Raw genomic sequence first — 13,956 nt, forward strand, 5'->3', positions numbered from 1 at the left:
GAACTGAAATTGCCAGCCATAAGACGCTACCAGTTACCTGAAATAGATATGTCAAAATTTGTGACAAACACATCCAATTAAAAGTACCTCTATGAAATGAAAGGCGAGTATATCTTAGAATCACTGCTTGCTATCCATCAACTGTAATTATGAAGAAGATCATATCAGAGCATATTTAAGCAGTTAAAGTAGAAAACAGATGAAAAAGACCAGAACGGTTATCTGCTGTAATCACAAACGTTTTATTTTTATGTGTATTTTATGACCATGGTCATAAAATACACGGTTAAAGAAATTATTAATGGTTAAAGCAATTATTAATCTTATTGCAATAAGATTAATAATTTCTTTAACCATCATATAAACACAATACAGCCTCATTACAGTATAACTCAGGGGGAAAAGCATTGTTAAAAATGAATACACAAATATCTACAAATCTTTGATGTTTGGGAACAACAAGAAAAGTTACACATATGCAAGGTCTTCGTGTGCTTCAGTCATTTACAACACAATTAAAATGTTTACAATTCCCTTTGCTCAAGTGCTGATTCAAACCGATTCACTGAGAATCCCAATAGGTTTACATGAAGTGATCTTTGACCAAATAAAAAACATTTTGCAGTGTGGCTAAATAAAACAGTTGCTCAATACAGTGATTGCTAAACTCAGCATTGAGCAATCACTGTGTGTGTGTGTGTGTGTGTGTATATATATATACACAAGTACATACATATATATATTTGGGGTGCAACGATACACAAAATTCACGGTTCGGTTCGAAATCACTCATCTTTGGAAAAGAGAGTTACATTACACTACAGAGAGATGGCTCTTTCCAAAATAAAAGCTATACCATACGCTTCTTCTGGGCTATATTCTCAGCAGCATATTAAACATATCATCATATCTCCCATAAGAAGAATCATGTGCTAACGGCTGTCTAAATGAGTCGGGTAAAGTTTGTAGCATGCGTGCTTGTTGTTTTTGTCTGCTTCCACTTGTCTTTGCACTAGGATGATGTCGGTGTAAATGTGCAGTCATATTCGTTGTGTTCCCACTAGTGCTGTCAGCGTTAATCCCGTTAAAATGACGTTAACGGCATAACAAGGCAAATCTCCGTTAACGAGTTACCGCGGATCGCTCCGTGCGTGGGGCTGGATGGCGTCAACACATTAACGAGCTAACTGCGCTAACACACTAGTTCCCACCAATGTAATTGAGCATTGCCTGGCACATCTGACATATTGTTTTACTTTAGTCCATGACGCGCTTACCTTCAGGGTCATACGTCACATGAAAACCAAAACAGTTTCAAACGCCAGATCTGAATGAGGGTGAGGCAGTTACCATGTTGCAACGAGCTTAGCTTCTGTCTTGCTAGCTTGTGCTGCACTCAGTGGATCTGCGCTAGACAGTGCAGCCTAGGCGGAGTAGTCGAGCGCAGATCCACTGAGCTCTCAACACTGACAGCATCGTCAGAAGAAAAGTTGATAAAATAAATTTAAAAAAATTGTATTGCTCGATACATGTGCGTACCGAACCGAAAGCACTGTATCAAACGGTTCAATAATGATACATGGATTGTTGCACCACGAATAAATATAAATAAATATATATATATATATATATATATCCGTGGTAATCTGAGCACTAGGTGCGGTGACTCCCAAGCTAGGCGAGTGGCTCCAGCAGATCCCGGGAATAACATCGGAGATCTCTGTCCAGAAGAGCGCAGTCCTGGGAACAGCTAAGATACTGCGCAGGACCCTCAAGCTCCCAGGCCTCTGGTAGAGGACCCGAGCTTGAAGGATAAACCGCCCGCAGGGGCGTGCTGGGTGATATATATATATATATTTAAGTGTGTGTGTGTGTGTGTGTGTGTGTACATGTGTGTGTGTGTGTGTGTATAGTTCACAAGTATATAATTTTTAAAAGTAAAAACAGATGAAAGCGTACCCTTTCATCTGCTTTTAGTTTATATTTCATATACTTCTGGAATATCCTGCAGATACTCCCACTGTGTCCTGCAGTCATTCTATATAAACACAATTTCTGAGCCCTGAACCAACAAATTTAAATTATTTCATTTCATCCTACTTTTGAAGAGACGTGAGCTCTAAAATGTGGCTCTAACCTTTTAGGCACACTTCCTGTTTCCAAAACTAGACAGAACATTTTTCATTACCCTGTAGACACCGAAACGCATTATCCCTTCTCATTCAGTTTTCTCAGGAGGAGCTACATCCATTAGCAGCTGGAGATGCATAGTGATGGGCCCTATGAGGAAACAGAAGTTGGAGGTCAAATCAACACAAGCACTTAAGTAATCATCATTTCATATCCATATTTGATCATATAATTCTACATACTTCTCAAACTTTTACAGTCAAAAATATAAACTTACTCATGATTTGGCGCCCCCAGTTCACTTTTCGGTAGACAAATGGGTAGTAAAGGATAAGACCACTGAAGATGAAGATGGTACAGTAAAGGTATTCCAGCTCTGGCTTATCAATGATGGGTGCCAAGACCAGGTAGCAGGACACCAGGACCATTATGCCTGCTAAGACCACCGGTATCTTCAAGGGAACAGAGAAGTACATAGGAAGTGTTTAATTGTCTAATATTTGATGTAACACTCTTAAAAATAATAACTTTTACTACTACATTTTGAGACAAAAGCTAATAATGGCTGACTAACAAATAAAACAGAAATTACTGTTGACTGCACAGATGAGCCAAAACAGATAGAAATGTTTTCTAAAGAACTGATAAAACTTTCTAAAATCAAGTATATATTTGACTTTCTATTACTGGTCACAACTATTCTGTTAACTAGGTATTGTTAAAATAAATAAAATAAATCCTCATCTCAAGGCTTGATTGGGGTCATTTTTGTATAATATGGTTTGTCAATCCAAATTAACAAGGCATCAAAATGAATAAAATGATCTTTTGTGCCAAACAGCATAAAAGATAAACTAGCCTCACCTTAACTGGTCTGTCCAGGTCCTTTCTAGTGAAGCGCATGACTATGAGAGCCAGTGCTGCCAGCCCATAGAAAGACCACTGAGCAAAGCTGAAGTAGTTAATGAGGGTGTTGATATCTGCTGGAATAATGTAGAAAATAGCCAAAACACCCTAAAACAGAGAAAAATTAAACAGTGAAATGCCATGTAGTGAAACAACACAGTGTATTGTTTATCTGAGAATCCATGTAAAATTTATAGGACTTGAAATGACACTGGTTTTTGGGCTCATTTAAAACTTTTACAATCTGTAATCAACACACCGTGAAAGGACATAAAACGTTTTAAACAATAGATGGTTGATCATCTGAGGCCAAATAAGAATGCATACAAAATGAGTCATTAAATGCGTAAGACTCACATTGAATATAAGAGCAGGAGCAGGAGTGTAGCGTTTCACATTAATGTAGGATAAGATTTTCACCATGTGTCCTTCTCTGCCAGATGCATAGACCAATCTGTAGAGCAAAAAACATTAGGTTTACATTATTCATTTTTTTCTTTTTCATTTTTCGTTCCATCCCCTTCAGGATTCTAACTTTCATTTTCAGATGTTTCATTTTTACACATACACAAATATGCACTTCAAACTGCTTTAAAGCTACTGACAGAAATAATCTAGATTATGCCAAACTATCAGCATGAAATATGTAATAGATGTTTCTTTTACCTGCCAGCAGTGAAGCAGCTTCCATTGGCAGAACCAAATGTTGAGAAGACAACAAAGAGAGGAACAATCCAAGATGCTGGGTAAAGGACTCTGTCTCCGAAAGTCTAAAAAAATACAAACGAATGGTTCAGAAAATACAAGATATGAAAACAAGGGGCTATTATGCTCATCTACAACTGTCATAAATAAATAAAATTTAGGCATACTACATGTGGATTAATAACTAGGTCTTTTGGGGATGTTCTCATTTATGTCTGTTAAAATTTGATATCAGTAATAAGTTATTACAGACTGAATTTAAATTTAAAAGTTAACGTCTCTCAGCTATTTTAACTTTCAATGATTGACAAAAGATATTTGTATTTGCTACTTGTTTTTACAGTAATTCAAGATATGAAGCTTGATTTTGACACTTTAATATCAATATTATTTATCACTATGTCTAATTTTCTATCTCCCACCAAAAAAGTAATGCAATCTCTTCCTTTTATTACAGACAGTGTTGTAATAAAGCTCCTTGGTTGTTTGCATCCATCCTTTACATTACAGTTGTCTTGATCCTGCAGTCAGCTATTGTTGCAGCTGACTGCAGGATCAGTTTACAAGCGTGCCCATCTCACATTAATGGTGACTTAAGCTGGGCAAGCTGAGAAGTCAGCAGCTTTTTCAGGATCAACACAAAAATAAACCTTCTTTGATTTTGTGTTCACTTTTCTCAAACTTTTTTTCTTAAATTCTGAAACACATCATCCTTTCTATCCAGTTACTGTGACTGTCAAATACTTGAAACATCATACCTAAAAACTAATATTACTAGCTAGATAAAAATGGTTATCAGATTTGCAGTCACTAAGTAAACATTTGTTGAAGTATAGGTGAATGAATCCCAGTAGCAAGATGCTTATTGACCAGTGTTATCCTTACCACAGCAACCGCTGGAGACAAAAGCAGTTCAGTTGTGGTCATAACAGTGAAGTAAGCAACATTGACCAAAACATAGCACACAGTAACCAAGGGAATCCCAATAACAATCGCCAGTGGCAAGTTCCTGAAATTAATCAACAGAAGAAAAAGTATTTTAAAAAAATTAAACGCCTTGTGAATTATTGCTTAACACTAGAGTTTCTTTAAGGCATGTTTTTACCTGAATGGGTCTTTTAGCTCTTCTGTGATGAAATTTAGTTGGTTCCTGTAAAAGTAATGAAATAGAAAATATATGATACATACTTCTCAGTAGAGCACTGGACTCAAATGTATATGCACATACTCAGTAACCCAGTTAAGTCCAGTTTTCCTGGCCTAATAAACAGGAAAAGAGTTAGCCTCTTCAGCATCTTCGGTAGCAGTAACTTATTCTTTTATGTCTTTTATGTTTTATTTGCCCTTTAAATACAACCTCAGATGAATGACACTAAATCATGTTTTCCATGGAAATTAAAAGGTTTAATACCAACCGGTGCTGCTAATAAACTACACTGCAGTGATCACTGGCAGTTTTGGCAGTTTTCTAGTCTGGATCATTCAGGTGTGTGTTAAGACAGAGGCAAGGGGGAACAGTGTTGGGGAGCAACGGAATACATGTACCGCCATTACGTATTTAAAATACAAAATATCAGTAACTGTATTCCGTTACAGTTACCGTTTAAAAAGGTGGTATTCAGAATACAGTTACTTTGCTAAAATAAAGGGATTACACGACGTTCTTTTCCTGTTTCATATGTTAGGCCAGACCTTCCCAAAGTGTGGGGCCCGTCCCCAAAGGGGGGGCGCAAAGCCATTGCAGGGGGGGCGCGGAATGAAAAGGGGGGACGAAACGCTTGGACACTGCTAGCACGGGGCGCCCACAGAAACGCAAAGCAGGAGATGAAGCATCTAGTGATGGGATTTCCGGCTCTTTTTAGAGATCCGGCTCTTTCGGCTCGGCTCACTAAAAAGAACCGGCTCTTTCGGCTCCGAACCGGCTCTTCAGGTTGTTTTGTTGCTTTAATTAATTTATTATTAACAATAATATGAAATTATGCACAAAAGGAATTACTAATGTAAAAAAAAGTGGTTTTATTTATATATGTTTATATATAAATATATACAATGCCCCCTAGAGACAAAACGCATACAAACTCCAAAAAGCATGTACAAACTCCAAAACACATTTCTAGCGCTAACTGAACTTCCAAAACAGAGCTACCTAGATCACTTAAATTACACAATTGAAAGCATATGTGTATTGTTTGTGTATTTCTACACAAACACTCATATATATTCAAATAATTTAAAAGAAAAGTTCATTTACCTGTTACTACCACACACCAAATCCGGTCGTTGGTACTTGCTGGCTTGTGTAGCCTCTAGGTAACTAAAGCTCAACGCTGGGCGTAGCATTCTGGAGCACTTCTGTTGTGTTTTGTACGTGTTTTGGAGTTTTTACATGCTTCTGAGTTTTTACGTGTTTTGGAGTTTTTACGTGCTTCAGGGTTTGTACGTGTTTTGGAGTTTTTACGTGCTTCAGGGTTTGTACGTGTTTTGGAGTTTGTATGTGCTTTGTCTCTATGGGTAAATATACTTTTATTTATTCACTCCACATAAAATGTAATAAATAAATCATATAATACAAAAAACAACTTGTCACAGTTCAACTTTTAACTATTTAAATTTTCAGCTTTTTCCTTTTAAACAAATTTAAAGTGAAACAACACAAAACACTGCAAACCACAACACAATTAAATATAAATTAAAATATGAAAACAAAAAGAAGATGCACATTCTCTGTCATATGGGCCTGCATGAATAAACTTTCTGAATCCTTTATCATCTGCAACCGAAAATAGTTGTGGATGATTACTATACCTTTCTAATGTGATGTTGTTGTTCCTGGCTCTCTTTCCCTCCAGCTCTGTTCCTGTGCTACTGCGAGTGTAACTACCGCCCCTCGTCTTCCCAGCGCAAAGCACAAGGCTCGCATGCGAAGTGAAGCGGAAAAAAGTGCGAGAGAGAGAGAGGGAGAGAGAAAGAAAAAAAAAAACACGGCTCGCGATAAGGAGCCAGCTCGCGTCTTTCACGTCAAAGACCCGGCTCTAAGAGCCATTTCGTTCATGAACGACACATCACTAGAAGCATCACTGAATATGTTTCCAAACCAACTTCATTCTAAGCCAAAGACTAGAAAATATGGTGAATAGTGATGGGTCGTTCGCGAACGAAATGGCTCTTAGAGCCGGTTCTTTGAAGTGAACGACGCGAGCCGGCTCCTTATTGGGAGCCGTGAGTTTTTTTTTTTTTTCTTTCTCTCACCCTTTCTCTCGCCCTTTTTCCGCTAAACTCCGCACGCGCGGCCTGTACTTTGCGCTGGGCAGAGGGGGGGGAGGGGCGTTAGTTACACTTGCAGCAGCTCAGGAACAGAGCCAGAGAGGGACAACAACGTCACATTAGAAAGGTATAGTAATCATCAACTATTTTCAGTTGCAGATCATAAAGGATTCAGAAAGTTTATTCATGCAGGCCCATATGACAGAGAATGTGCATCTTCTTTTTGTTTTAATATTTTAATTTATATTTAATTGTGTTGTGGTTTGCAGTGTTTTTTGTTGTTTCACGTTAAATTTGTTTAAAAGGAAAAAGCTGAAAATTTAAATAGTTAAAAGTTTAAAATGTAAATAGTTGTTTTTTGTATTATATGATTTATTTATTACATTTTATGTGGAGTGAATAAATAAAGTATATTTATGGTGGCCCTTAGAGACAAAGCACGTACAAACTCCAAAACCCATAAAAAAAAAACCTCAGACACACTTACAAACCCCGAAGCATGTACAAACTCCAAAACACGTACAAACTCAGAATCACGTACAAACTCAGAATCACGTACAAAAGACAACAGAAGTGCTCCAGGATGCTCGGCGCAGTGTTGAGCTTTTGTTACCTAGTGGCTACACAAGCCAGGAAGTATCAACAACCGGATTTGGTGTGTGGTAGTAACAGGTAAATGATTTTTTTTTAAATATTTGAATAAATATGAGTGCTTGTCTATAAATACACAAACAATACACACATACTTTCAATTGTGTAATTTAAGTGATCTGGGTAGCTCTGTTTTGGAAGTTCAGTTAACGCTAGAAATGTGTTTTGGAGTTTGTACGTGCTTTTTGGAGTTTGTATATGCTTTAGAGTTTGTACGTGCTTTGTCTCTAGGGGCCATATATAAACATATATAAATAAAACCACTTTTTTACATTAGTAATTCCTTTTGTGCATAATTTTATATTTTTGTTAATAATAAATTAATTAAAGCAACAAAACAACCTGAAGAGCCGGTTCGGAGCCGAAAGAGCCGGCTCTTTTTAGTGAGCCGAGCCGAAAGAGCCGGATCTCTAAAAAGAGCCGGAAATCCCATCACTAATGGTGAAGCATATCTTCCCTTTGGTTTCACCTGCACAAGTGCCAAGGTAGGGTTCCCCTGCAGAATTGGTTTTCCCTGTGTCGGGAGCAGCGCTGGGCTGTTCAAATCACAGACAAACAGTATCCCACAGTTGTTTATGTTTTTAAACCCATTTTGCACAGAGAGGCATTTTTTGAAAAATGTATTGATAGCAATGTTGAATATTATTACACATGAAAAAAAAAACTACATGTAAAATAATCACACCGTGATGCCTCTGCCTTTCTAAATGGAGGGACATTAACTGCGTGTGTATATGTAAGCGTGTAAAAGCTGAAGATAGTCAGATTAACAGTATTTTGTCTCTATCTGCCATTCTGCAATTCATCTCATGTAAAAAATAACGTGCGCATGTAACCGGTGTGATTCTGCGTTGTGTCTGATAAAAAAAGGTAAAAGAAAGAAAGACCTCCAAGTAAATAATTTGCCCACTCCAGCTCCTCTCCCACAGGGGAATTGTAGAAAAGGGGTGGCATTTATTTTTACATTAAACATAAAGTATGCATTTACACGTAACATATTTGACATAAGATAAAACAAAAACAACAACATGAAATCCGACATACCTGATAAAAAAGGTAAAAGAAAGAAAGACCTCCAAGTAAATAATTTGCCCACTCCAGCTCCTACGACCAAATACAAACAGTGGGGAAGAGGGTTAGCTCAACCCACCACAACTTCCAAGCTAGCAAGGAGTATATATTCATGCTAGCATTTATGGCGCCTAAAACACATTTATGATACACACATACTATCATAAATGATATAACATCTAACAAAAACAGGCTTAATAATGACAATAATTGAACTAAAATCGCAATCAGAAACATCCAGGTGGCTAAATATGCATTATATGTGTGTTTTAAAGTGTTGGAAAGAAATGACACCCACCTCTCCCACAGGGGAATTGTAGAAAAGGGGAGAGGCAAAAGGGGTACACTGTATTTATAGGATTGCACCAAAGAAGAAGAAGAAAAGAATGAGGAGGGGCTCTAACTGATAATGAACATAACTACAGGCTTGGAGGTCCTAAAAGTCAGGTATAAAAGGAACAGTTTGGGGGTTTAGAACACATTTTGTGTAATTATAACAATGTGATTTATGACTCTGTTACATTCACCCCCAAGAATTACACAAAATCCTAAAGAGTACACAAAAAAATAAAATAAAATGTATAAATACACCCACAACAACAGATGCAGTGGCCTCAAACAAATTCACATCACATATACAATAAATTAGATCAGCAACATAGTTTCCTCCAAGGAAGATAAGAGACCTGAGACCCGCTCGGCGCCTAGCAAAATCCCAGGACACACAATAGACAAAATGAGGTGCCATTTACACCACACAAAACAGGCCATAATATCTATGAGCGTCACCATCAGACTGCACAGACTGACAAAATACAATCAACTCTGTGCCTCTATCATTCTTTACCAAAAACAATAGCAATGGACAACATACAGCAATAAACAAATTCACACATTGATAACCACTGCTTGAACAGGTTCAACACCAAGGAGTGTCTCGAGTTGAGCCATTGATTCAATCAAGCAACGAACTGGTTTAATGATTCTACCAAAACGTGTGGTAAGTCCCTGATCCACGTCCACATTTTCGAGTTCAAGAGAATGAAAACTGTGGGACGGGAAAGCAGCAGGGGAGTCTGGGGAGGCTCCATCACCAGCCAGCCCACCAAGATCAGGAACACCCATTATGGGAGGGGTCTCATGAATGCCATCTTCGACTTGGTCAGTGGCGGATTGCTGATGGATCCATGATAGTGTGCGGTCATTACACTTGCCAATGCTGGAGACAGAATCCACAGTACGCATAGCAGGGGGTACAGCTCCTGTGTCCCCAAGAGATGTCACGGACCCATCCAAGTCAGACTCACGGGGGTCACTGACAACACTCACGGCAGGATGTGCAGCATTGTCATTCAATGTTGTGTCCAAGGGCAAAAAGTTAACTTGAAGTAGCAGGTTGCGATGCACCACACGCTCATGACCTTCTTTGTCTCTGATACGACAGATGTGAAGCGCAGGATCCAAGTCGACTACCGTGTACACAACAGGTTCCCATTTGTCAGAGAGCTTCCTTTTTCCTCTGACTCCCTTGTTTGCCAACAACACCTGGTGTTGTTGTATGCCAGACAGCACCACTTGTTTTAGGGAGTCAGGTACCACAAACTGGAATCTCTTGTGTTTGGTCAGTGGGTCCCTCACAACTCTGTAGAGGACACCATTGAGGAATGTGAGCTTATCCCATTGTTTCAGGAGCCGCAACGTATGTTGGTTCTCATGACAGCGCTCATGTCTGGAGGGTCTGCGCTTACGCTCAACATAGCGGGCTACTCTGGAGATCACAGGATCCCCTGTTTGATGAGACAGGAGATCAGCATGGGATAGTGCATGAGTAACATCACAGTCAGGTGGACTAATGGAGGTCAGGTGACCAGCGAGGGATGTTGCACGCTGGCGAGAAGCAGACTTCCACTCACAGAGGGAAGACATGAGAGAAGACACGTCATCAGTTGACAGAGACACATCAAGCACAGCAGAGGGTGGAGCACTGCGTATCGATTGAGGTTGACAGGTCAAACGGAAGGCATCTTGGACCCTGGCATCTTTCACATCACTGACTTGCTCTAGCAGCTCAAAGTAGGGCTCCGACAGGAGGTGCTGGGCCAAAGGCCTCACAAACGGTTCCCTGCTCAGGGTGTCTGCCACGATGTTCAGCTTTCCAGGAACATATTTGATCTCAAAGCAGTATGGTGCAAGCTTAGAGACCCAACGCTGTTCACAGGCATCCAGCTTTGGCTTAGTCAGAATGTATGTGAGAGGATTGTTGTCAGTCCAGACAGTGAACCGGTGACCCTTGAGCCAGTGGTTGAACTTATCGCACACAGCCCACTTCAGAGCCAAAAATTCAAGCCAGTGTGCTGGGTATTTGGCCTGACTGCGGCTGAGAGACTTATTAGCAAAGGCTATGGGTCTTGCTCTCTCCTCACCAGCTGGCACCTGGGATAAGACAGCACCCAGCCCATCCATGGAAGCGTCAGTTGAAAGGATGAATGGACTCACAAAATCAGGATGTGCCAGCACCGCACAGCTGAGGAGTACACCTTTGAGTCCCTCAAATGCCTTCTCGCAAGCAGGAGTACAGTCTTGAGGGGTGAGCTTGCGAAAGGTTCCAGGTTTCCGACTCCCATGGCAGCCTTTAGTCCTCTTCTGACCGGCAGTTAGAGCAAAGAGTGGCTTTGCAATACGAGAGCACCCTGGAATGAAATGCTGGTAAAACATCACCATGCCAAGGAAGGATCTCACTTTCCTCTGAGAAGGGGTGCAACCGTCACCATCCATAAGGTCAGTCTTCTGAAAACTGGCGATAACCCTCACTTTATCCTGATCAACCGAGACACCACCAGCATCCACAACATGACCCAAAAACCTCACAGAGCATCTGAGAAAGTGACATTTCTTCTGCGCCAGCTTCAGATTGCTGGTCCTCAGGCGAGAGAAAACAATCTCAAGACGTTTTAGGGCCTCCTCTTCTGAAAGTGCAAACACCAGCAGGTCATCAAGATAACACAGGAGGCTGGAAAAGTTCAAGTCACCAAAGATGCTGAGCATCATCTGCATGAAAGATGCTGGGCTGTTGCATAGACCCTGGGGAAGTCTGTTGTACTCATACAGGCCAAGAGGTGTAGTGAAAGCCGTGTACCGTCTGTCAGACTCATGGAGGAGAACGTTGTAGAACCCGGATGTGAGGTCCATGGTGCTGAAGAAAGCATTCCCACCAAGGGCAGCAAGACAGTCAGCCTGATGGGGCAGTGGGTGAGCATCCTTAACGGTTTTGGCATTGAGCCAGCAGAGGTCAGTGCATATCCTCAAGTCACCTGACTTCTTCCAAACCATTACCAGTGGCGAGGCGTATTCGCTGGTGGACTTACTGATGATGCCTTTCATCTCCATGTCTGACAGCACCTCTCGCAACTTATGATAGTGAGCCGGGGGTACTCTGCGATAGGGAAGCCTGAAAGGGTGGTCGTCAGTGAGGTGGATACGATGGACAAAGTCTTTCACCTCACCACAGTCCAGTTTGTCTCTAGAGAACACATCTTGGTAAGTCAACACAAGCTCCACCAATTTCCTCTTCCACCCATCTGACACTTCACAGCCCTCAATGTCAATGTCAGCCAATCCAGCATCTTTGAGTAGCTGTGCAGAGTCAGGCACAGAGTCTGATGAGGGGGGAAAACTGGTATGCTGGTCAGTCAGAGTCTCGCAGAGACCTTGAGTGATGGGCAGGTCCTCCACAGCAATACAATGAAAGACGTCGTAATCTTAGCATTGCGACGAAGTGTCACAGGGCTCTCTGTTGGGTTAAGGACTTTCATAGGGACCCAACGATCTCCCCACATGGGTGTTATAATGCGCCCCACCATTATGTTCTTTGGAGTTTAACGGGCTGACGTGGGTTCCACAACGACAGTACTTCCTGGAGACAGAAGGGCAGAAGGTGGCAGCTTTCCCCAAACTACATATTCTTTTTGTGGCAGGAGAGTGACACTCTTCCACAACCTGACTGTACCTACTTTATCTGGCAACACAGGAGCAGACCACCGTGAGATACAGCTCAGCAACTGCAGGAAGTCTTCACAATCAGTGCCAGTGTAATTGGAGTTAATAAGCTCCCAGTACTTTGTATCAGCCTTCATCTTCTGAATGATGAGCCGGATCACATTGCTCCCCACGATGAGCTCATCTTTTTGCCCAGGAACCACTAATGTTGGCACAAGAAACCTAGTCCCATATACTTCAATGTCCAAATCATAGATGCGTTTCGGTTGTGTGAGAAGGCCACCGCAACCAACCAGCACCACATTTTCAGGGGCATGCTGCGGAATCAGAGCAACACCAGCGGCTCTTAGCTTGCTATCAGCCTCTTCACTTAGTGTGCATGACATACTTCCTGAATCAAGCATGCCTGTCAGGGAACACCGGCCACTGACCGACACTGGAGTGTAAAACAACTCACTAGCCCTGCCAACTCTTTGTAAATCCCATAATAACAGTCTTCTCACCAGAGACTACAGCAGTTAACATATATGGCTTCTGGGTCTGTTGCATTTCTGAGGGTTTCATCAACACTGCCCATGCTACCCCTCTCGTTACATGGGCTGGCTAGTGATGGCCACTCATAAACTTCATTTACACACCACAATGGACCACTAATCAATGGTGAAACCCACTCATAGACTTCATAGATCAGACCTTTGACCTCAAGGATATATATATGATACAATCTCACTGCACTTAGCCTAATCCTTCAATGCCCCGAAGAATTCTGTCGTGTACGGACCTCCTCTCCAAGGAAAGAAAATGCAGAGAAGACTCACCACTCAACAGGCCTTGGAAATGATCCTGCAAGAAGTCAACCCTTGTGACTCGGATGGAGAAGACCTAGAACTTCAGCCGGATTCGGACTCAGAGCTGTCTGATCAGTCTTCCGGTTAGGAAGGAACAGGAACAGTTTGGGGGTTTAGAACACATTTTGTGTAATTATAACAATGTGATTTATGACCATGTTACATGCACAGCGAAACGTGAAAAAGGCACATACCTTTGACCTTGCCTGATGAACTCTGTATTCCTCATCCACACGTAAACGCAAAAAAGGAGTTAAAAAAAATCTCAGTTTTCGGTGATTCGAAACGCCGTTTACGTGTGGACGAAACAGCTGCGTTTTAAAAAATACCCGTGTAGGTGCGGACGTAGCCTAAAAGAGTTAGTAGTTTATTTTATTACTACCTG

The 13,956-nt window shown here is 41.0% G+C and overlaps 1 protein-coding gene across 2 annotated transcripts in view; it reads right to left on the reverse strand.

The window, feature by feature from the left end:
* Nucleotides 1-230: 230 nt before the first annotated feature.
* The window catches only part of slc7a9 (solute carrier family 7 member 9), a 31,951-nt gene continuing 18,225 nt past the window's right edge, over nucleotides 231-13,956 (reverse strand). For both annotated transcript variants that reach the window (XM_087832886.1, XM_087832921.1), the window contains exons 7-13: nucleotides 4,847-4,891; nucleotides 4,627-4,750; nucleotides 3,703-3,806; nucleotides 3,394-3,490; nucleotides 2,995-3,144; nucleotides 2,408-2,582; nucleotides 231-2,280 (exon numbers count right to left, since the gene is read on the reverse strand). In XM_087832886.1, the coding sequence (XP_087689012.1) occupies nucleotides 2,219-2,280; nucleotides 2,408-2,582; nucleotides 2,995-3,144; nucleotides 3,394-3,490; nucleotides 3,703-3,806; nucleotides 4,627-4,750; nucleotides 4,847-4,891 (757 nt within the window). In that variant the 3' untranslated portion in view covers nucleotides 231-2,218. The remainder of the gene's footprint in view (nucleotides 2,281-2,407; nucleotides 2,583-2,994; nucleotides 3,145-3,393; nucleotides 3,491-3,702; nucleotides 3,807-4,626; nucleotides 4,751-4,846; nucleotides 4,892-13,956) is intronic.

The sequence above is a fragment of the Neolamprologus brichardi genome, chromosome 1 (assembly GCF_056152115.1).
Source record: "Neolamprologus brichardi isolate AB-2024 chromosome 1, ASM5615211v1, whole genome shotgun sequence".
NCBI classification, from domain to species: domain Eukaryota; kingdom Metazoa; phylum Chordata; class Actinopteri; order Cichliformes; family Cichlidae; genus Neolamprologus; species Neolamprologus brichardi.